This window comes from Aethalodelphis obliquidens, unplaced genomic scaffold (genome assembly GCF_003676395.1).
Source record: "Aethalodelphis obliquidens isolate GAN/ISIS:26980383/991018 unplaced genomic scaffold, ASM367639v1 scaffold43, whole genome shotgun sequence".
NCBI classification, from domain to species: Eukaryota; Metazoa; Chordata; class Mammalia; order Artiodactyla; family Delphinidae; genus Aethalodelphis; species Aethalodelphis obliquidens.
The window spans coordinates 13,895,761-13,917,501 of NW_020837987.1; the positions used below are offsets into that span (position 1 = coordinate 13,895,761).

Below are 21,741 nucleotides of genomic sequence, written 5' to 3' on the forward strand. Positions count from 1 at the left end.
CGGAGGTGGGGTTTAGCCGCCGGCCGGCGCAGACACCGCCTCCCATTGGCCACGCGGCCCCGTCTGTCAGTCTCCTATTAAAGGGGCCACGACCGCCCCGGAGCTGGTTTGCGGGGGGGGGCGGGAGGAGGGAGGAGGAATTTTTTGGCGGGGGAAGGTGGGATTTGGGGGGCGCTGGTGAGCACCCCTGGATCTGGCGGCTGCGGCCTCGCGGGGGGAGGCTGAACGGTGAAAGGGGCAGGGGGCTATTTTAGGGGGTAGAGGGCTGTGAGACCGTCAAGGGGAGGGGGGGGTCCCCAGCGCCCAAGCAGGAGCAAGAGACGCGGAGCCCGCGCGAGCGGCGGAGACAGGGCTCCGGAGCCACAGATCCGGGCCCCGGCCGCCGCCAGGGGCCCCGCCCGGTCCCCCCACCCCACCCCACGTCCCTCCTGCAGCCCAGCTCCGCCCGCAGCCGCCGCGGACCAGGTAGGTAAGAGCCCAGCCCGGCCCGCCTGGCAGCGCCCATCCCGGGGACCCGTCGCCGAGCTTCCCCCGCCTCCCTGAGATCCTGGATTCCCTTCTTCATCCCCTGGGACCTCAGAGCCCAGATTTCACAGCCCGACCCCAGAGACTCAGGCGTGCCCCTCCCGGCTCTCAGAGTCCCCAACCGAACCCTGGAATCCCAGGCGTACTGCCGCCTTGCGCCTCCTCCGGGGCCCAGGAGCCTGGATTTCCCAGGTCAGCCCCAGGAAGCCCCTCTGGACCTAGATCCTCCTCCTCGGCCCAGTCCTGGGAGCTCCAGACACCGGCCGCAGCTGTGTCAGACTCCCCCAGCTAGGGCCGGCCGCCCCCCCCCATCGCGTCCGCATAGTCCCCCATTCGCGCACCCAGTCTGCCCATCTCTGGTCCGCCGGCTTGAACAGCCGGCCGAGTCCCTCAGTCCCGGCCGGCTCGGCGGCCGCCCTGGACACAGGCCCGCTCTGGAGCTGTCCATGGTCACCGTTCTCGGCAGCCTCGCGTCCCCCATCTCCTGCTGCTGCCGCCGGGGAGGCGGCGCCGGCGGCGCGGGGATCTCCCCCGTCGCGCCTTTGACCTGGGGATACCCAGGCCCTCCCCGACCTGGGCGCCCGGGCCTCAGGGTTCCACTGGCCAGGCTCTCAGCTCCACCCTCAACAACCCAGGTTTCGGAGACCCCAGCTTCTACTTGAGGAGTCAGGGCTTCTGAATGTTCCTGCCTGGTGCACCTTAGGGATCTTGGCATCTGGGGACCCAGATCCCACCGGGCTCTGGGAGCCCTGTCAGTCCTCACTTCTTCTGGCTAAAGGCCCCAGCTGGTAGCCCTCACCCCCTCAGGATCTAGGAATCCAGATTTCCAGCTTTTGCTCCCTTCAGAGACAGTTCAACAGCCCCTATGCCCCTCAGACAAATATACCCATCCACCTGGCACCCCAGCATCTGCCCCCTTAGGGATTCAGGCGCCATGACCCTCTTCCTTTCAGGGACTCAAAATGCAATTCTTAATGCAATTCTCTGGCTTCTACCCACGCTGCCCCCTGGAGACCTAGATGCCTTGTCCCTGATCCTGCCTCCCCTCAGGGACCCAGGAGTTCAGACCCCACTTTCTATTCTGCCCACCAAAGCCATCTACCCCGGCCCTCCATCCAACAGGGACTCAGGCTCCAAACTTCCATCTCCTGGCTTTGGCCTCCACAGCGATTCAGGAGTCCAGTTCCCCAGCTCTGCCACCCACCACCCCAAGTGTCTAGCCACTCAGCTGTTACTCTTTTGAACCCAAGTCCCTACAGCCTCACAATTGCCCATCAAATTGACATCTCTGGTGGCCTTGAAAAACCCCTGCTTCATCTCCGTATCATCTCAGGTTCTGGGCTCCCTGGGGTTTCCAACATTCTCCCCTGAGACCCAGCTTTTTGAGATGTTTCCAGCACTCCATCACGATTCTTTCATATCATGATGTCACATCCTTCGAGTACGCTCTCAGACTGGTGAGCCAAACATACATCCCTTCCTCCAGATGTGTTCTATGGCCTAGGTTCATTCTGTGATCTAGAATTGTCTTCCACATTTCCACCTAAACATGCGCCCTGGCAATGCTTCGCGTTCTAGATTCTTCCTAAATCCTAGAACACTCCCAGTCAACATCTTTGTTCCTTTTTCACCCAAGGTACTGTTCTGAAGTCTAGGCTAGATGCTAAATTCGAGGCATGACTTTCCCCTGGTAAATTCAAACATCTAGCTAATGCTCCCAAGCCAAATTCTGATCTCACCCTCCCCTTCGACAAGTTCCTTTTTTTTTTTTTTTTTTTCTTTGCTGCACCATGCTGCTTGCTGAATCCCCGACCTGGGATTGAACCCAGGCCCTCAGCAGTGAAAACGCAGAGTCCTAATCACTGGACCACAAGAGAATTACTGACATGTTCCAATTTTTAAGAAGCCAGTCCTTGCTTATTTTCTTCTAAAATTTCATTTTGGGTGTGTTCTAGGTTCTAGCCACATCCTTGGCATTGCTCTAGATTCCATTCTCTTCCCAGGGGCATTCTAAGTGCTAGAATATGTGTGTTCCGGGCTTCCCTGGTGGCGCAGTGGTTGAGAGTCCGCCTGCCAATGCAGGGGACACGGGTTCGTGCCCCGGTCCGGGAGGATCCCACGTGCCGCGGAGCGGCTGGGACCGTGAGCCATGGCCATTGAGCCTGCGCGTCCAGAGCCTGTGCTCCGCAACGGGAGAGGCCACAACAGTGAGAGGCCCGCGTACCGCCAAAAAAAAAAAAAAAAAAAAGAATATGTGTGTTGCATTTATGTGCTCTAACCTTTCTCCAAACTGTGCTATCCATTCTAGAATGCACTTCCTATTTTATTTAATTATATTTAAAATTTTTATTTATTTATTTTGGCTGCACTGTGTGGCATGCAGGATCTTAGTTCCGTGACCAGGGATCGAACCCACATCCCCTGCAGTGGAAGCGCCAAGTCTTAACCACTGGACTGCCAGGGAAGTCCCTGCACTTCCCTATTTTAGATTCCATCCAATTCTACAGTCTTAAATCTCGAGGATTCCCACTGAAGTGTTGTACATTGCATCTTCCTTCCTCAGGTTCTATGTTCTCGGCTCATCCATTCCCACCTTCTCTGTCCATCTTTTCCCTGGTGTGACCTTGGCTTAGAACTTGTCCCCTGGTGGATTGGGGGCTTCCTCCATCTGCCACTTCAACATTCTAAACATGCTCTAGGCTCTCTCCTCTTTTGGAGTCTTCAGCCTAGAAATGTCCTCATTTCTAGAACACACCACCCCCATCCCCACCCCCTTTGCCAGCTCAGTCCTTATGCCAGGAAATTCTCAATTGCCAAAATGCATCTTTCTGCATCTTCCCCCAGGCGATTCTAAGTTCCAGGCAAACTCCTTGCTATTTTCTAGGTTTTCCTTTGCCTCCAGGGCATGTTCTGAATTCTAGAGCATATATTCTGCCTTCTGAGTTCTAACATTATCTAGATGCATGAAAAAACCAAGCATGCGATCTCTGCTTTATTCTGTAAAGATAAAATATACCTTTGCCTTCATCCCTGGTAGGTTCTGAGTTCTAGATTATGTCTAGATTATGTCTCCTGACTTAGGTTTGTTATGTACTGCATTAGGTCTGTTCTTAGATATCATTACCCTCCCCTCTGTGTTTGGGGTTCTGGGGTGACCCAGACACTCTTTTAAGTTATTGGATTGCTCTTGGCTTGTTCAAAGTTCCAGACCTGGGCTCTAGAATATGCCCTTCTATCTGGCCCCATGTGTGGATCCTACCCCAAGCACATTGTAAATGTGGAAGTGTATGGCCTTTCTGCACTCTGTACTGTGTCTTCTTGCACGTGGCTTTCTAGATTCTACACCCAGCCTAGCTGAATTTTGTTTCCTTCTCAGGGAATTTGAAGTTCTAGAACAGCCTCCCTAAAACATCCCTAATTGCATCTCATGAGTAGATTCTGGGTTTTAGATACCATGTTGGGTTTTGGTCTAAGTCTGGCCTGCCCTCTTATAAACATTTTCTTGAATCTGACCTCTGAGTGTTGGGATTCAGGTGTCTAGATTCCCAGATGCACCTCTTCAAAGACCCAAGGTTACAGGCACCCAGCTGCCTCCTCTCCCAGGTCCCAGGTCCCTCAGTCCCCTCCTGTCCTCCCAGGAGTCCAAGGCCCCAGTCCCAGGCTTAAGACATAGTCCGAATATTGGGTGGAGCTGGAAATTATCCACTCTGAGAACCGGTTATGCCTCTGCCTGAAGGGAGAGAAAGAAAGGAGAGAAGGAGTCAAAGTCCCTCCTGCTTTCGGCTCAGCTAGATGGACCCGTCTGACCTGATGTGTGTGGAGGGAGTGGCTCAGGAGACCTCCCTTCATCTCCACCCGCGGCTCATGAACCTGGACCCCTGGGTCCTGGGGGCCTTGACTTCTGAGTTCTGAGGGGGCAGAAGTCTGAAGGCTGAGATTTCTGGGTCTAGGGTTGTTGGTTGAAAGCCCAGACTCTTGTGTCCTGGGAGGAAGGGGATGTGGTCTCTGATTCCTGGGACTGGGGAGGAGAAGGCTGGAGGCTCAGACTCCTCAGTCTGGGGGAAGGGAGGGATAGGGGACCTAGATTCCTGTGACCTGAGAGAAGAGGTAGCTGGATCTTAGACTCCTGTGTAGTGGGAGATGGCTAGCATTGTCCCCACCATTTTTGTTTTTCCCGACTGGAGTGGGTCTTTAGATTCTCCTGGAGCTAGATATCTAGATATCTGGGAAGTTGAAGGAGGCAGGAGTTGGGCTGAATAGCAGGTGAGGACCATCCCTGTGACATTATACAGGTGACTACGTACCAGTGACCTAATTCTGTGACCCCAGGTTTGTGGCCTCCTGAAGACATGGTCTCCTTCGCCTGGGCCTGAGTTTTCTAGCTCATGCAGTAGGTTGAAGGGGATTCTCAGCAGGACCAGAATAGACAGTGATGGGCTGGGCCTGAGTCGCTTGAAGGGGCGGGGCTTGGACCGGAGGGGAGGGGCCTGCAAACTTTCCACATTCACTCAGGCAATGGGGCACCCGGCTTCGGTTTCTCTGACTCGGCTGAGCCTAGATTTGCTGCCAGTGTCTGATGGAGTCTGACCTGTTTCTCCAAATGCTCTCACCCAGGTAGCCAGGCCTGGTTTCCTGGGAGCAATGGGTTTCCGTTTATCTTGTGCCATGATTGGAATGGATGGGCCTCAGTTTCTTCTGTGCAGTGCTTGGGTTGTCCTGCCTCAGTTTTCACTATGTAGTATCCCAGTGACCGTGCCTCAGTTTCGCTGCCTGTGCTTTAACGAAGCCCCTCTCGGTTCCCTGCCCCCTCCCCGTAGGCCAGCACCGCCGCCATGATGTGCGAGGTGATGCCCACCATCAGCGAGGATGGCCGGCGGGGTTCGGCGCTGGGCCCGGACGAGGCGGGCGGCGAACTGGAGCGCCTCATGGTCACTATGCTCACGGAGCGCGAGCGCCTGCTCGAGACGCTGCGCGAGGCGCAGGACGGACTGGCTACGGCGCAGTTGCGGCTGCGCGAGCTGGGCCACGAAAAGGACTCGCTGCAGCGCCAGCTCAGCATCGCGCTTCCCCAGGTCTGGGCGGGGCCGGGGCGGGGCCTGAGGGAGGCGGGGCCTGGACTCGCGGAGGCACAGGGAGGGCGGTCCGGAAGGGGCGGAACTTGGCACTTGGAAGGGGGAGTGGCTTACCGGTGATGGGCGGGGCCTGAGCCGCTTGAAGGGGCGGGACTTGGCAGAGATGGGTGGGGCCTCCAAACCTCCCAGTCCTAAGGAATGAGGGAGATGGGGAAAGGGATTGATCTGATTGTCCGATCCTGCCCACACCTGGATAGGAATTTGCGGCTCTGACGAAGGAGCTGAACTTGTGTCGGGAGCAGCTACTGGAACGGGAGGAAGAAATTGCGGAGCTGAAGGCAGAGCGGAACAATACTCGGGTGAGGGGTCTTGGGGCGGGAACTAAGTGCGGTGGGCGGGGCCTTGGGTGTTGCAGCCTGACCCATTGTTTTTCCTCTATTTCGCCTTCCTTTCTTCTCCCTGCTCCTACAATTTGGTGGGTCTCCTCTGGTCCCCTCCTTCCTTCATGTTCCCTCCCCTATCTCCATAATTGTTCTCGTTTCCTGTACCACTCCTTCCTTGACCTGCCCCCCACCTCTGTTATCCCTCTCTTTTCCTGACCTGTCTCTCTCCATACCACTTTGCTTGGCTCCACCTCTTCCATGCGTCCGCCCCACCTGTCTGAATCCTCTTCCTTCACTCTGCCTCTCTTCCCTTCACACTTTTCCTTGGTCCTGTGCCCTATCTCTGTAGCTTCTCCTAGAACACCTGGAGTGCCTGGTGTCCAGGCACGAGAGGTCACTGCGTATGACTGTGGTAAAGCGCCAGGCCCAGTCCCCGGGAGGGGTCTCTTCTGAGGTGGAGGTACTCAAGGCTCTAAAATCCCTCTTCGAGCACCACAAGGCCCTGGATGAGAAGGTATGAGAATTGGAAGAGCCTGGTTGTAGAACAGAAACTCGTGGTTGGCTGGGGCTGTGTTGAACGGCAGAAATTCTGGCCGTGATTGGTTGGGGATGGCCCATGTGGGAAGAATGTTGACTGTAATTGACTGAGACAGGCTATGCAGACTGGGACCTGAGTGGCTGATAATAGAAAAATGTAATAGGTTGGGGGATACCAGCGGGCGAGGCTGCCTTGGTAGCTAGTTGGGGATGCACACATACTATAAATAGAGGAATGCTAATGTCACCCTATCAGGTCCATCCCAAAGGTGTTCTGCATCAACTGTCCTCCATCAGGTCTGATCTCCATCTCACACTGTCTTGCCCCCATCCCCAGGTCCGGGAGCGGCTGCGAATGGCGCTGGAGCGGGTGGCAGTGCTAGAGGAAGAGTTGGAGCTGAGCAATCAGGAGGTGGGGGCGTGACCAAGAAGGAGGAGGGACTAATGAACTACCAATGGGGTGGAACTGATTGGGTGGGTCCTAGAATCTGTTGGGAGCAGGACTAGGGCAGAAGACCAATGGGGTAGGACTAGGGAGAAAACCAGTGAGGTTCCTAAGGAGGAACTCATTGGGCAGGACTAAGGGGAGTACTGCCCTGTGACAGTGAGACTAAGGTGAGAACCAGGGCTGGGGCTAAGGGAAAGAACTGACAATGGTGGAAATGCCTGGGTGGGGAAAGTCAGGACACCTCCACAAGGAGGCTAAGGTTAAGAATAAGGGTGGACTTCTTCTCTGGTGGGGGGCTAAGGAGACATAAAATGACGGCACAGGGTCTAAGGGTAGACTGTGGGATAGGGTGGCCCCAGCAGGACCAGTGCCAGTGGGAAGTAGAAACAGGGTTTCTAGGACCTCCTGTGCCCTGATCTCCCTTTCCCATTGCCAGACTCTGAGCCTTCGAGAACAGCTGTCTAGGCGCCGGTCGGGGCTAGAGGAGCCCGGCAAGGATGGGGATGGGCAGGTAAGAGGTGGAAGCCTTTCCTTCCGCTTGCTCTTCATTGGTCCTCCTCACTGTGATCCCACTCAGCCCCCTGACTTTGTGATGGTCCTTTTAATGTTTGGTACGATTCTCACTGACCCTAGGACATCTGAACGCCTCAGACTCTTACTGACCTTTGACCTCTGATTCAAGTCAGCTAGCTAACTTTTGTGACCTCCATGGCCCTTACTGATCTTTGATCCCCCCTCACCCCCATCAGTTCTCTCCTTGCATTCTCGATCTCTGTGTTCCCCACTCTGAGTTCTGTCCCTTCCTCCCTCACTGTCCCCATTCCAGACTCTTGCCAATGGCCTGGGTCCTGGCGGGGATTCGAACCGGCGCACGGCAGAGCTGGAGGAGGCCCTGGAGCGGCAGCGGGCAGAGGTGTGCCAGCTGCGGGAGCGCCTGGCGGTGTTGTGCCGCCAGATGAGCCAGCTGGAGGAGGAGCTGGGCACGGCCCACCGCGAGCTGGGTAAGGCCGAGGAAGCTAACGCCAAGCTCCAGCGCGACCTCAAGGAGGTGAGGCCGGAGCCCCTGGTGGGCTGCCCTCTGTCCCTTCCCTCCCCGCAACCCTGCCTGTCCCCCTTTGCCCATAGTCACAGAACTCACGAATCTGGATTCAGTCCACAAGCTGTGTGGACTCTTCTCCTCTCTGAGTCTCAATTTCCTCACCTAATGGTATTTATGATCCTTGTCAGAGAGTTGGCACATGGCACATACTTGGTAGTCACCCAGTATCTGGTTGTAGTTATTATTGTTATCATTGGGAAATTCTCTTGCACCTCTTAACTGAACTCCTTTGTCTGCATTTCACCCCATCCTGGCTGAGGTTCCTTGACCTTAACTCCCCTGCTGCGGGGACTGCTGTGAAATGTAGGGCATGGATTCTTGAAAGCATTGAATGAGAAAGAAGAGAGAGCACTTTAGTTTTCATCATCCACTGGGGCTTTTACCTCGGATTTCAATTGTGGATGGCCCCAGGGCTTATTGGGAAGTGTGGTCCCACCACACCGGCTCCCAGGCAGGAGTCCTTCCCCCGTGAGACCGTGGAGCACCTTCTCTGGTTTTCTAAGCATGCACTACCCTGGGGGCTCTTGGGAGATGCTGCCTCCCAGGTGGAAGGGACCTTTGTTTCCTATGAGACCCTAGGGCACTTGCTCTGTGATTCTAAACCTGAGCTGTGCCAGAAGTTGCTGAAAAATCTAAGGCCTGGATTTTTGAGGCTAGTGGGCTAAGAAAAGTGGAGACATTCCATCTCATGGATCTTAGGTCATCCATATGAGGAGGGTCTAAGCCAGTACTGCCCCAGAAGTTTATGGGAGGGGCTGTACCACCATTTTAACTATCAGGTGGCAGGGGATCTAATGTTGGCTACGCCTGGGAGCTCTCGGCAGGTGTGGTTCCACCATTCTGACACCCGGAGGGCAGGGGACTTCATTTCCCAGGATACCTTGGAGTGCCTGAACTGGGGTTCTAAGCCTAGGCTACCCCCACGGCCTTCTGGGAGCTGTAGTCCACGCGGCCTTCTGTCACCTCTGCAGGCGCTGGCGCAGCGGGAGGATATGGAAGAGCGGATCACAACGCTAGAGAAGCGCTACCTGAGTGCCCAGCGAGAGGCCACGTCTCTGCACGACGCCAACGACAAGTTGGAAAACGAGCTGGCCAGCAAGGAGTCGCTGTACCGGCAGGTGGGAGCACGGCCGAGGAGGGGCGGTGGGGGCGAGGCCGTGGCTAGTTTGACCTAGCTCCTCCCTTCCCCCCCGTCTGTGTCCCCCAGAGTGAAGAGAAGAGCCGTCAGCTGGCCGAGTGGCTGGACGACGCTAAGCAGAAGCTGCAGCAGACGCTGCAGAAGGCGGAGACCTTGCCGGAGATAGAGGCACAGCTGGCCCAGCGAGTGGCGGCGCTCAACAAGGTGAAGGGAGGCCTGGGGCGGCGCCTTGAGTCTCTGGGGCAAAGGGGCGGGGCTTGGAGGAGGCAGGGCCTGAGTCTGGAGGGATAGGAGACCCACAGCCCGAATTCTGCTGGAAAGGGTAGGGCCTGGGGTCCAGGGAAGGGACGTGACTTGGGATGGTTGAAGGGCCTGGAGGTTTGGTGGGGGCTGGTGCTCTCTAGTTTGGACTGAACAGATGGGGAGAACATGAGAAGGGGACAGGGCTGGAGACTAGAGGAGAGGGCAGGGCTTGAATCACAAGGGCAGGGTCTGGAGTCCTGTGGGGGAGGAGCCTGGGGCCTGGAAGCCAGCCTTGGAGGAGGTGGGGCCTGGAGGCTGACTGCATCCTAGTGGGACAAAGTCAGATGCCATGGGTTCCATCCTCTAGGCTGAGGAACGTCATGGGAATTTTGAGGAGCGGCTTCGGCAGCTGGAGGCCCAGTTGGAGGAGAAGAACCAGGAACTGCAGCGGGTGAGGAGGCTTTGAGGCTTGGGGGATACGCCTGGGTGAGGGGGCTGTGCCGGGGGTCGGGAGCTCGGAGCAGGAACAGCGCTCAGGGCTTGAGCGCCTCTGCTCTCTTCTCCTCTGGGCAGGCCCGGCAGCGGGAGAAGATGAACGATGACCACAATAAGCGGCTGTCCGAGACAGTGGACAAGCTGCTGAGTGAGTCCAACGAACGGCTGCAGCTGCACCTCAAGGAGCGCATGGGGGCGCTGGAGGAGAAGGTGGGCCCCAACCTAGGATTCCAATAAGCTGGAATCTTGGGGCCCCAGACCCTTCCCCAAACAGTTATCTGAGATCTCCCCCAATGGGGGCATCCTGAATTTGAAATTGATAGACTGCTCGATTGCTGGGACCACCACACTTTCACCTAGTTTAAACACCCTAGAGCTGAATTCTGGGGCACCCCCAGCCTGAATTCTTGGCTTTTGCCCAAGCCTCTAACCCTATGGACCCTCAAACTCTGAATCCGTGGAAATTTCACAGGACGCTGGATTTTGGGCTCCCAGGGACTCCCTGCCTTAGCAGCATCTTCGGCTCCACAACCCTCTCCCCATGCAGCTCACCATTCAAGCCCACCTCATTCCCCCTGGGGTCCCCTCAGGCCTGTCTCTGTTCACTGGAGGCTGCTTCCTGATTCCGCCCCCTCACTGCACCCCTGCCCCCCACAGAACTCACTAAGCGAGGAGATCGCCAACATGAAGAAGCTTCAGGATGAGCTGCTGCTCAACAAGGTAGGGAGGGGGCCGGGGTGGGGGTGGGCCTTGGGTGAGGGCCAGAGAAAGGGAGCAGGCATTGCTGGGGTTGGAATCCGCCTGGCTGGGAGGGGCTGATACTCGGTGGGGGGGAGGGGGCAGATTCTGACCTGACATCTCCAACTTCCTCCCCCCAGGAGCAGCTCTTGGCGGAGATGGAGCGGATGCAGATGGAGATTGACCAGCTGCGGGGGAGGCCACCATCCTCCTACTCCAGGTGACAGTCATCTTCCTGTCCCACCTCTGCCCATGGAGCCCCCTTGGCCAAGCACATCCCTTCTGATACGAAGTCTCCCCCACCCCACTCCCTGTCCTCCTGAGATTTCCACTGGTCCCTTTTATTTTTGACCCCTGACTTCATGACCTCTGACCGCAGACCCTTTTTCCTGACCTTTGACTTCAGATCCCTCTCCCAATCCTATGACCCCAAGCCCTTCCCCATGACCACTCACCTCTGTTTCCTTTTTCTGACCCCTTGGTCTCTGACTGCCCTCTCTATGCCCACAGATCTCTCCCTGGCAGTGCCCTGGAGCTCCGTTACTCCCAGGCACCCACATTACCTTCTGGCGCCCACCTGGATCCCTATGGGGCTGGCAGTGGCCGGGCAAGCAAGAGGGGTCGCTGGTCAGGGGTCAAAGATGAGCCCTCTAAGGTCAGCAGCCACTTCTGGGGCCTGGACTGAGCAGGGCTCGGGAGGGCAGCAGTAGGAGGTGGAGCCCAACATGCAGGGCTCTGGGCGGGGACTGAGTTGAGAAGCAAGGTCTCCTGGACCCACACTGTCTCCTCTTCTTCTTCCGTCATCCCCACTTGCCCTGATGGCTCTTCACGTGGATGTCCTGCTGCCTGGTGAGAACTTTAGAGGAACGATGGGGTGGGAAGAGGGGTGGGTTTGGGGGGATGGTATGCAGGGTGTAGAATCCTAGAATGGATGGGGCCAAGTGAAGAAAGGAAGTGGGCTGGGTCAAAGGAAACAGTGGAATCATGGGAGAGGGCAGAGTCATGGGTGGTCAAGAAGAAGGACCCACCAAGAGAGAAAGCTGGGCTGGGAAAAGTGTGGGGGGCTGGGTCACATGGTGAGGGCAGTCAGTGTCAGGGGACATGGGCAGGGTTATAGAGGGTGGGCAAGGTCAGGATAGGTGAGGAAAGACCCAGCACCTACCTCGGCCCTTGTCCACCTGGCATCTCTCTGTCTCCACACAGAGATAGGAGTGGGAGCGGTCTACCCCTGCGGGGTCCATGCCACCTCCATTCCCTGGGGAGCTGGATGGCTCAGATGAGGAGGAGGCAGAGGGGATGTTTGGAGCTGAGTTGCTATCTCCCAGTGGGCAGGCTGATGTACAGACACTGGCCATCATGCTTCAGGAGCAGCTGGAGGCCATCAACAAAGAGATCAAGTGAGCACTGGCCCAGTTCTTCCCCACCCAGCCTAAGCTTAGCCCAAGGCCCCTCTGGCACTGGAGACTGATTTGCACACCTAAGCCCAACTCCTTTCCTAAACATCCTCAAGGAATTCTGCCAGTCCAACACACTATCCAGGAATCCCTGAGGAAATACCAGGAAGTCTCCTATATGCTATATATGCATTACACACGCCCCGGCCGGTACTCACAATTTCCCAATATATCCAAGACTGCATCCCCAAATGCCAAAATTCACAATCCAATCCGTCAAGAATCCTCCATTACATCATGGCTTTCATGGCTTCATGCAACAATTACCCAGTGACTCCCAGTACCCTGCGAATCTCAACACAACACAAGGTCCCCCAGTCCAAAACACCTTGAGAACCTCAACTCTAGATAACAAGAATTTCTACCTAATATAACAACAATCCTCAATCTATTAAGAATCCCCCATCACATAAAGTCTACCCTGATTCCTCAGAAATTGCCCTATTTAACAATTCTCTAATAAAACTAAAACACTTTCCATGGGCCCCAGCAAATGTATCAACATGACCATCATCTTCCACTCAAACTTTTTGTGACTTGAGACAGTGACTCTCACCAAATGTCTCTATGACCTTCCCAGATCCTAGGTTGACCTCAGAGTCCCTGATCTCACTCTGCTCTTATTATGAGCTTGCTCTTGCTGTCCTCCTTGGAACTTGACCTCTTGCCCATAGTAATCCATTTATGCTTTTCCATAACCACTTGTTTATTATCAGCATAGTCCTGATGCAGATCCTGATCATCCTGTCATCCCTAATCTCTCCACGACCTCCTGAGCCTATCATGATATCTTGACTCCCCTTGAACCTGTGAGGCCGTCGGGGATCCACCAAGACCCTCTAACTTCATTGTCCCTTCCTCAGAATTATTTTTGCCCTGCCAAGCCTTCCTGGCCCATTGGGAGTTGGGGAACTCCCTCTCCTATTGTCTGCCTGAGTCCTCTCACCCCATCTCCCCCTTTTCCTCCTCAGGTTAATCCAAGAGGAGAAGGAGACAACAGAACAGAGGGCAGAAGAGCTGGAGAGCCGGGTGTCTGGCTCGGGCCTGGACTCACTGGGCCGCTACCGCAGTAGCTGCTCACTGCCCCCCTCCCTCACCACCTCTACCCTTGCCAGCCCCTCCCCTCCCAGCTCTGGCCACTCAACACCCCGTCTGGCACCCCCTAGCCCTGCCCGTGAGGGCACCGACAAAGCTGTGAGTATTCTTAAGTCTCCTCAGCTTGGTGGTGGTGGTGGGAGGTCATAAACAGGGCTCCCTAACAAAAAGCAACAATGACCAACACACCAGTGATTTTCAAAAGCAACCTTAGCTTTCCCTAAAAGTTCCAACTCAAAGGGCAAATGGGAGGCTGAGCCACTGGGTTCCTGAACCCTAACTTGTACTTTAGTCAGATGTGATCTACTTTTACCTGTTTTACACATTAAGTTTCTGCATAGGATTTTTATTTTTATTTTTTTACTTTTATTTTTTTATTTTTTTTGGCCATGCCATGCAGCTTGAGGGATTTTAGTTCCCCCACCAGGGATCGAACCCTGGGCCCTGTCAGTGAGAGCACCAAGTCCTAACTACTGGATGGCCAGGGAATTCCCACTGCATAGGATTTTTAGAAAAATGTCTCTGTGACCAAATATACATTTGAGAACTACCATTAGATCCTCAGAATTGACCTTTGAGGGAGGCACAATATCTATATGCCCTATTTTATTGCCTTAAACTCAGATTTCCTACTTTCAGAACCTGTAACTCATTAGCTTTCCTTGAGGCTGAGCAGATCCCACTCCTGACACCAGAAGCTAAGACAGTATAAATATGAGCTTATCAAGCTCCAGGGGGACTGCAGTTATTGCCTTTATATTTCTGCAACTCACCCGCACATAATCTAGGCTATCTTTAGAAGTGGTTCCCCAAATCAGGGGGATCCCAGACACCTCGTAGACATCCCAACTAATAAGCCCCCAACATGACCCCTCCGATTCAATATAGCATCTCTGTCTCCAGAATCATGCCCCCAAGGAGGAAGCTGGGGCTCCACGAATGGAGGGACCAGCAATCCCAGGAGACACCCCACCTCCCACTCCTCGTTCTGCCCGCCTTGAGAGAATGACCCAGGCCTTGGCACTGCAGGCGGGATCCCTGGAAGATGGAGGGCCCTCACGGGGAAGGTCAGTAAGAATAAGGGATGGGACAGGGAGGGACTTGCTTGGGAGGAGGCGGTGGGAGTGGACAAAGACTTGGGATGAGAGGAGGCATCCCAGATGGGATCTATCTGTCCTGCTCACGCAGTGAGGGCACCCCAGATTCCCTGCACAAAGCTCCCAAGAAGAAGAGCATCAAGTCATCCATAGGCCGTCTCTTTGGCAAGAAGGAGAAGGGGCGAATGGGACCACCAGGTCGGGACAGCTCTTCTCTGGGTGAGTCCCCTGATTCCCTCTCTCCCTTCCTTTCTTCCTTCCTTCTTCTTCTTTACATATTCATTTGACATACAATCCTGTCTTCATTCATTTGGTAATTCATTTAGAACGCTGGAACCTTGGCAGAGGTAGAGGGGAGGAGAAGGGACAAGGAAAGGGCACTCTGAGGCCTGACTGGTGGGCAAATGAATTTGTTATGTTATTTACCTATTTTTTAAATAGAGAAAGAGGGAGGAGCATCCTAAAAGCAGGGCATCTGATGGGCTGGAGCCTGCTTGTCTGGTTTGTGAAATCCACGTTAGGTAAATTTTCAGGAATTTTATGAGCTGCTTTGACATCACATTGGTCGCTTGAAATTGGTGGGATTATTTACACCATGGAAATTGGCATATGCTACAAATCAGGAAATACCTTCTCCTTCCCCAGAGAGCCAGTTGTTAAATATTTACCAGCACACCACTGCCAGCTTACCAAGGCCAGCCCAGTGAATCCAGCCCTATTTTGGGGATTTCTCCAATTCCTTGCCTAGGAGGTGACATTGGTCCCTGTCTGGTTTTATCACTCCCTCTGTGTGGCCGCATTTACTAATCCCTCTGGGCCTCTGCTTTCCTGGCATCCTTCTCAACCCCCCAGCATCAAAGATTCTGCCTCCCCTTTGAGACTCTCCAAATTTTGGCCCCTCCCTGCCTCCAGCTGGAACACCCTCAGACGAGACATTGGCCACTGACCCTCTGGGGCTAGCCAAGCTGACAGGCCCAGGAGACAAGGACCGAAGGAACAAGAGGAAGTGAGTGTGGGTGTGTGCTGTGGAGGTGGGGAGGGTTGGTCATAAGTGAGAAGAAAATTCTGGGAGGGGGTGTCCAAGATCCTGAACTTGCTTGCCTGGGAACTTGGGAACCCCTAGAGTTTTTCTTTTCTTTTTTTTCCCCTTTTCTCTTGATTAGTATGGATCTGTTGTGGGGAGGGAAGGTGGATTACAAAGATTCACATGTATTTTTTTTAGCCTTCTGCCATGTTTTTTACATTCATAAAAATTGCTTTGGTGGGGGGATGCGGTTGGTGAAGGGGGCCATGCAAGAGGGCTAGGTGTCTCTGTGTCTGCGATCTCCTGCCCTTCTCCCCAGGCATGAACTTCTGGAAGAGGCCTGCCGTCAGGGCCTGCCTTTTGCTGCCTGGGATGGGCCCACTGTGGTCTCCTGGCTAGAGGTACTGGGGCCCAGAAACGTCCTGACTCTTTATCCCCAACTGGTCTGAGAACCCCACCCTTAGGGCTGGCTGGGTCCACCTAGTACCATCCTCCTAACTCAGAGGTGGCGGTGGAGAGGAGTTGGTGGTGGGGGGGAGGCCCTGGGAGGGGTCGGGCTTCTTGTAGATCTTCCTGTTGCTCTTTTTCCTTCTCCCCTCACCCCTGTCCTTCTGGCCATGCCCACCTTGGTCTTGTTGTCTCTCTCTATCTCTTTGTGTCTTCCTATGTCTCTCTCTCTGTGTGTGTCTCTATTTCCCTGCCTCTCTCCCCATCTCTGTGTTTTTGTCATTCCCCGTATTTCTTCCCATGTCTATGTCTTTTGCTCCTTTCTTTCCCCATCTCTGCCTCTCATCTCTGTGTGTCTCTCCTCATCTCTGTCTCTCCCCATCTCTCTCTTTCCCCTCTGACTCTGGTATTACCCTTCTATGGCTCTCCTCCATTGTTTTCCTGTGTCTCCCTCTGACCCTCGCATCTCTTTGCCTTGCCCTCCTCTCACTGCTTTCTCATGTCTTTCTGTTTCTCGCCCATTTGCCTTTCCCCATCTCTCTGTCTCCCTCTCTCCCTTTCTTTCTGTCCCTCTCCCATTTCTCCCGTTTCTCATCCCGTATGTCTCTGTCTCTCTGTCTCATTTTTTCCCCATTTCTCCCTTCCTCCCTCTGGTCCAGCTGTGGGTAGGCATGCCTGCGTGGTATGTGGCCGCCTGCCGGGCCAATGTCAAGAGTGGTGCCATCATGGCCAACTTGTCAGACACGGAGATCCAGCGCGAGATCGGCATCAGCAACCCACTGCACCGGCTCAAGCTGCGCCTCGCTATCCAGGAGATGGTCTCACTCACCTCACCCTCTGCTCCTGCCTCCTCCCGCACTGTGAGTGTCCAGGGCCCAATCCCAGCCCTTGCTGTCTCAGGGCCCCGCCTACTGTCCACTGTCCTCAGAGTAGCCAATCCTGGGCCCGCTCACTCCAGCTCTGTCTGATACACCCTGCTCCCCCCAGTTTCTCACCTGGATTATCTCTTGAGAGTGGGGCTCCCTTCAGGTCCCTCTGCCTCCCCTCAGGCTGTTTTACACACTGCAGCCAGAGGGATCCCATCCCGGAGAAAAAGCCAAATTCATATGGTTCTCTACAGGGCCATTGATGAGGGGCCCCTACCCACCCCTCCCTTTTCTACTCTGCTTCTTGGCCCTTGCTGCTCCCTTTCCTAGGAGCACCCCTCCCTCTTTTTCCCCCAAGGCTGGCTCCTGCTCATCCTTGAAGTCTCAGCTCAAATGTCACCACCTCCAAGAGGCCTCCCTAACTCAACAGCTAAACTAGTACCGGCCCCATCACCCCAACACATGAACACCTATTTTTTTTCCCATAGCACATACTGATTTCTAAAATTTTATCATTTTGTTCCATACAGAAAATTATGTGTTCCCATGCCTAATTCGGCTCCTCCAGGAGCATGACCCCCTTCCCCTCCCCTGTTCAGAAGCCCTCTCTCAACCTATGTAACACCCCTCGCCCCTCAGTCCACAGGAAACGTGTGGATGACACATGAAGAGATGGAGTCCCTTACCGCGACGACCAAGCCTGTGAGTGCCCCCTGCCGGTGGCCTTGGGTGGCACTAAATTTCCTTCGGGAGGAGCGGCGGAGTTGGGGGGCAGATGAATCTGTAGCTGTCTGTCCGTCTGTTCGTCCCTCCCGCCCTCCTCCGCCTGCCCCTTAACCCACCCCTTCTCTCCCCTCTTCCCACTAACTGGTCAGGAGACCAAGGAGATCAGCTGGGAGCAGGTAGGGGGCGCGGGGCGGGCAGTGGGCGCATGAACAGGCTGTGCACGCTGCATGGACGCCCCTCCTTCTCCGAGCCCCGCCCCTCCCCTCGCCGGAGCATTCCATCCTCACCGCGGGAGGGGGGCGCTGCGCGGAGCTCTGCTCTTGTCTGTGGCTTGGTGGGGGTCGGCGTAGAAGCCCGGCTATTCCACTGTTAGTGGTGCACGGATCATCCCATTATGCTGGGTTGCGGGGGCTCCAGGGGCAGTTTCATTGCTCTAACTAGAGGGAGGTGCTGAGCAGCTCTTTTACCTAGAAAAGAGGGAAGTGGGATTGTTCCACTGTACTGGGGTGAAAAGGGAAAGCATTTGGGGCGGGGGGCGGCAGGTCAGGGTGAGAAGTTGGGGAGAAGGAGCTACATTTTGTTCTCAAGAGGGGAGCGGGATGACCTCACCTGAGACAGAGGAGCTATGCTGGGTCTTTGTTTCCCAGCAAGGGGGAAGGTATGGATATTATTTCCTTATGCTAAGAGGAGTGAAGGATTTGGGGTTGATCCAGAATATTGTCCTGGGCCAGATATAGCTAGACTAGTATTTTGGGGACAGTGCAAGAGTGGTGGATAGATCCATTATCATTTGTTGGGGAGAGAGCTACATTGGAAAATCCGTTGTGCTGACTTGGGGGAGTAGTGATGTTGGACTGATCCATTGTTTTGAGTTAGGACAACTTTAGACTAGAGCTTCTTAAACTTTAATGTACAGTTCAGATAATCTGAGAATCTTGTGAGAATGCAAATTTTGATTCAGTAGCCTAGGGTCTGAGATTCTGCAATTCCAGCAAGTTCACAAGTGATGATAATGCTGTGGGTCCAAGGACCACACTTTGAGTAGACAAGGGTCTATGCTGTCATAATGAAGGAAAGGGAGACAATTTTGGATTGTCCATTGTCCTGAGCAGAGATTGGCCATTGTCCTGCTATAGGATGGAGAAAGAACCACCTCGGATCTGGGGGAGGGGGGTTGGACTGTACCCTTGCATACATACATGGGATGGGGTCAGAGGGCCTGACTCCTCCCCCACCTGCCCATGGCCCCAGATCCTGGCATATGGCGACATGAACCATGAATGGGTGGGGAACGACTGGCTGCCCAGCCTGGGGCTGCCCCAGTACCGCAGCTACTTCATGGAGTCGCTGGTGGATGCCCGAATGTTAGATCATCTTAACAAGAAGGAGCTCCGGGGCCAACTCAAGATGGTGGACAGCTTCCACAGGTGGGGGTCGCCTGGCCCATGGGGGCAGTCCAAGGGGGTAAGCCCCACTTCTAGAGAGTCTTTGGCAAATAGGACCAGTGATGGGGAATTCCTTGGACTATCTTTGGTCCTCTAGCCCTGATGGTCAGGCAATCAAGACTCCTGTGCCCCTTCCACCCATAAGAAGGCCTACTAGGAAAAGCCCAAGTCCTGAGACAGCTTAGCTAGTTGACCCCATACCCCTTACAGGTGGGCTAATAGGAACTGCTTTTTGAAACTATGGCAACTCCTGGGAAGGTCAGCAGTCAGTAGAACAGATCCAATGGAGCAATTCCCCAACCTCTACCAGAAGACCACAGACAATGGGGAGAGCCCAATAGGAGTAGCAGTCATTGGGGTATGAGGGCTCATCTGTAACTCCACTATCTCTGCTACTCAGGGTGAGTCTGCATTACGGGATCATGTGCCTGAAACGACTCAACTATGACCGGAAGGACTTGGAGCGGAGGCGGGAAGAGAGTCAGACCCAGATCCGAGGTGAGTAGAAAAGGGTAAACGTCCAGCTGGGAGCCAAGTTGGAGGGGTTTGGAGCAGTGCTGCAGGAGGCATAAATAGGGGAGGGAAGGGAGGCCAGGGAAGAGAGGGGGTGGAGCCAGCATAGGGGCGTGGCCAGGAAGAGGAAGTGGGGATGGAGATATGGGATAAATTGGAAGGGCCTGGCCCCAGGAGGGGAGCAGCTGAGGGTCCCTTCTGTCCCCAGACGTGATGGTGTGGTCCAATGAGCGGGTCATGGGTTGGGTGTCCGGGCTGGGACTGAAGGAATTCGCCACGAACCTCACGGAGAGCGGGGTGCACGGGGCGCTGCTCGCCCTGGACGAGACCTTCGACTACTCTGACCTGGCCTTGCTCCTGCAGATCCCCACACAGAATGCACAGGTGAGCTGCCGCTAGGCCCTGGGCATACTGGGCATCCCCACCTCACAGATTGCACGCTGAAACCCCTCTCCCACCTCTCCTCCCCAGGCCCGGCAGCTCTTGGAGAAGGAATTCAGCAACCTCATCTCCTTGGGCACAGACAGGCGGCTGGATGAGGTGGGCGCAGCAGCAGCACAGGAGACTCCACTCCCAGCTGCACCTCTAGGCTGGGAGCTGAAGGGGTGGGGCTTGACTTTGCCAGCGAGTCGTGGTTGGAGGAGGTGCCAGAAAAGGGGCGGGGTTAAAGGAGGGAAGGACCCGGAGAGGGGTGGGGTCAAATGAAGGGGCGGAGTCGGAACGCGGCCCTAGTCCCTCACCGGCTGCCGGGCCCCTATACCTAGGACAGTGCCAAGTCCTTCAGCCGCTCCCCATCCTGGCGGAAGATGTTCCGAGAGAAGGACCTCCGAGGCGTAACGCCTGACTCAGCTGAGATGTTGCCCCCCAACTTTCGTTCGGCCGCAGCAGGGGCCCTGGGCTCGCCGGGGCTCCCTCTCCGCAAGCTGCAGCCGGAAGGTGGGCGGATCCCAAACGCGACAGCCTCTCCTCCCCTCCCTTTCCTCGGGGTAGGAACCTCCCTCTTCAGGTTCTGAAATGGCCTAGGCCTTTCTCCCCCAACCATGACAAATGGACCGCTCCTATAAGCCAACCTCCTCAACCCCACCACACCCCCTTTCCAGGGTGGGAAATGAACTCGTCCAGTGTCACCTGGGATACTTTGAAGGAATCCAAGGCTATGGGAAAGGGGGAGAAACCGGCTTGGAGCTAGGCGGTCGTTGTCATCTCGGAAGGGGAAATCCAAGGGAGGACGCTTGGGGTTGAGGATCGGAGAAATACTGAGGGAGGAAGTGGGCGTGTGTGTGTGTGTGTGTGTGTGTGTGTGTGTGTGCGCGCGCGCGCGCTTTCCAGGCTGAACCGCTGCTCACTCTCCCTCCAGGCCAGACTTCTGGGAGTTCCCGGGCAGACGGCGTTTCTGTCCGGACCTATTCCTGCTAGTGTACGCCTCCAGGTGAGGACTGTACTGGGCGCTCTTGGGGTTCTGGGCGGCACAATGGATCTTCACAGCTGCACGCACTGCCTGGCGTCAATGCAGGTGACCTTACTCGGACGGAAGAACCTTTCAGAGGCTGGGCTGTTTCCCCTCCTGCCCAGAGTATGGTCTCGCCGGGGAGAGCTTGCTGGGGAGCTCACGCCACGGACTGGACCATCTGTACAGACAAGCGGGGAATGCCGGTCCCTGCCTCACAAATGGACTGGGCCTGGACCAAACCACATGCACTGGACTGAGAGGGGGGAAGAAGAAGGCAGGAAGAAATCCCGCCCCAAACTTCCACCTCTCTTTCCAATACTTTGTAATTTATTGATCAGTTTCCGATGGGAGATGGGTGCCCTTTCCCCGCGGGAAGGGGGCGGGGCTTCCCTCCCGGGCCGCATGCGGGGAGAGGCTGCCCCCTCCCCTTTCTTCCCAGTCGCGGGGCCCAAGTCGTCCTTCTTCGTCCGAAAGGAGGGGAGGGAGGACTCGCTGCTAAAAGCCTCGCCCTTTGTGCCACTCAGCCCTGCCCCGCGGCGTCCGGTCGCCGCTGCCTGGGGTCAGCCGCGGGCGGGGCTCCCTCTCTCTCCCCAGTGTCTCGTGTCCCCGAGGCCCCTCCGCCCCCCGTGCTGTGGCCGTGTCCGTGCCCCGGGGGGGGGTAGGGGGTGCAGAACTGCGCTCCCCGTTCCGCTCCAGCTCCGGGGTTTGCATGGGAGAATCCTCTTTCCACGATGCCCCTGGGCGACGTGGCGTGGGGAGAGGAAAGACGGTGGGGAAGCCCTCGCCCCCGACTCTTGGTCGGCCTCCCTGCCCCAGGCGTCACTCAGTGATCACGGGTAAAGAGAACTGTTTCAAAAAGCTCCCGTGTTGACTGATTTATTTATCAGGACCTAGCAACCAACCACTTCGAGGAGTCCAGGCCCCTTCTCCCTCAGACCCCACCCGC

General features: G+C 55.6%; 1 protein-coding gene across 9 annotated transcripts; it reads left to right on the forward strand.

Annotated features, from left to right (window-relative positions):
* The first annotated feature begins 289 nt into the window (after window positions 1-289).
* On the forward strand, window positions 290-21,653 carry PPFIA3 (PPFI scaffold protein A3). Of its 9 annotated transcripts, none has more exons than XM_027080164.1 (29): window positions 290-465; window positions 5,343-5,597; window positions 5,855-5,956; window positions 6,330-6,494; window positions 6,855-6,929; window positions 7,402-7,476; window positions 7,792-8,013; window positions 9,036-9,182; window positions 9,272-9,406; window positions 9,813-9,896; window positions 10,019-10,150; window positions 10,598-10,660; window positions 10,819-10,898; window positions 11,189-11,333; window positions 11,888-12,075; window positions 13,104-13,326; window positions 14,131-14,294; window positions 14,416-14,543; window positions 15,237-15,330; window positions 15,668-15,749; window positions 16,455-16,655; window positions 17,301-17,363; window positions 17,537-17,563; window positions 18,639-18,814; window positions 19,233-19,330; window positions 19,554-19,729; window positions 19,817-19,885; window positions 20,110-20,281; window positions 20,703-21,653. In XM_027080164.1, exons 2-29 carry the CDS (start codon window positions 5,358-5,360, stop codon window positions 20,759-20,761), a joined length of 3,585 nt encoding a protein of 1,194 aa, XP_026935965.1. In that variant the 5' UTR covers window positions 290-465; window positions 5,343-5,357; the 3' UTR covers window positions 20,762-21,653. The 9 variants fall into 9 exon arrangements, with proteins under 9 accessions (XP_026935965.1, XP_026935964.1, XP_026935956.1 ...); XM_027080155.1 differs by lacking the exon at window positions 17,537-17,563 and having other exon boundaries at window positions 340-465; window positions 14,116-14,294; window positions 20,703-20,774; window positions 20,859-21,653; XM_027080157.1 differs by lacking the exon at window positions 17,537-17,563 and adding an exon at window positions 1,859-1,982 and having other exon boundaries at window positions 362-465; window positions 14,116-14,294.
* Window positions 21,654-21,741: the final 88 nt, after the last annotated feature.

Bases quoted from the DNA above. Each gene is read 5' to 3' on its own strand.
- PPFIA3 (XM_027080164.1), top strand. From the start codon at position 5,358: ATGATGTGCGAGGTGATGCCCACCATCAGCGAGGATGGCCGGCGGGGT. The intron at 10,151-10,597 runs GTGGGCCCCAAC...TGCCCCCCACAG, and splicing joins TGGGGGCGCTGGAGGAGAAG to AACTCACTAAGCGAGGAGAT. The intron at 11,334-11,887 runs GTCAGCAGCCAC...ACACAGAGATAG, and splicing joins TCAAAGATGAGCCCTCTAAG to GAGTGGGAGCGGTCTACCCC.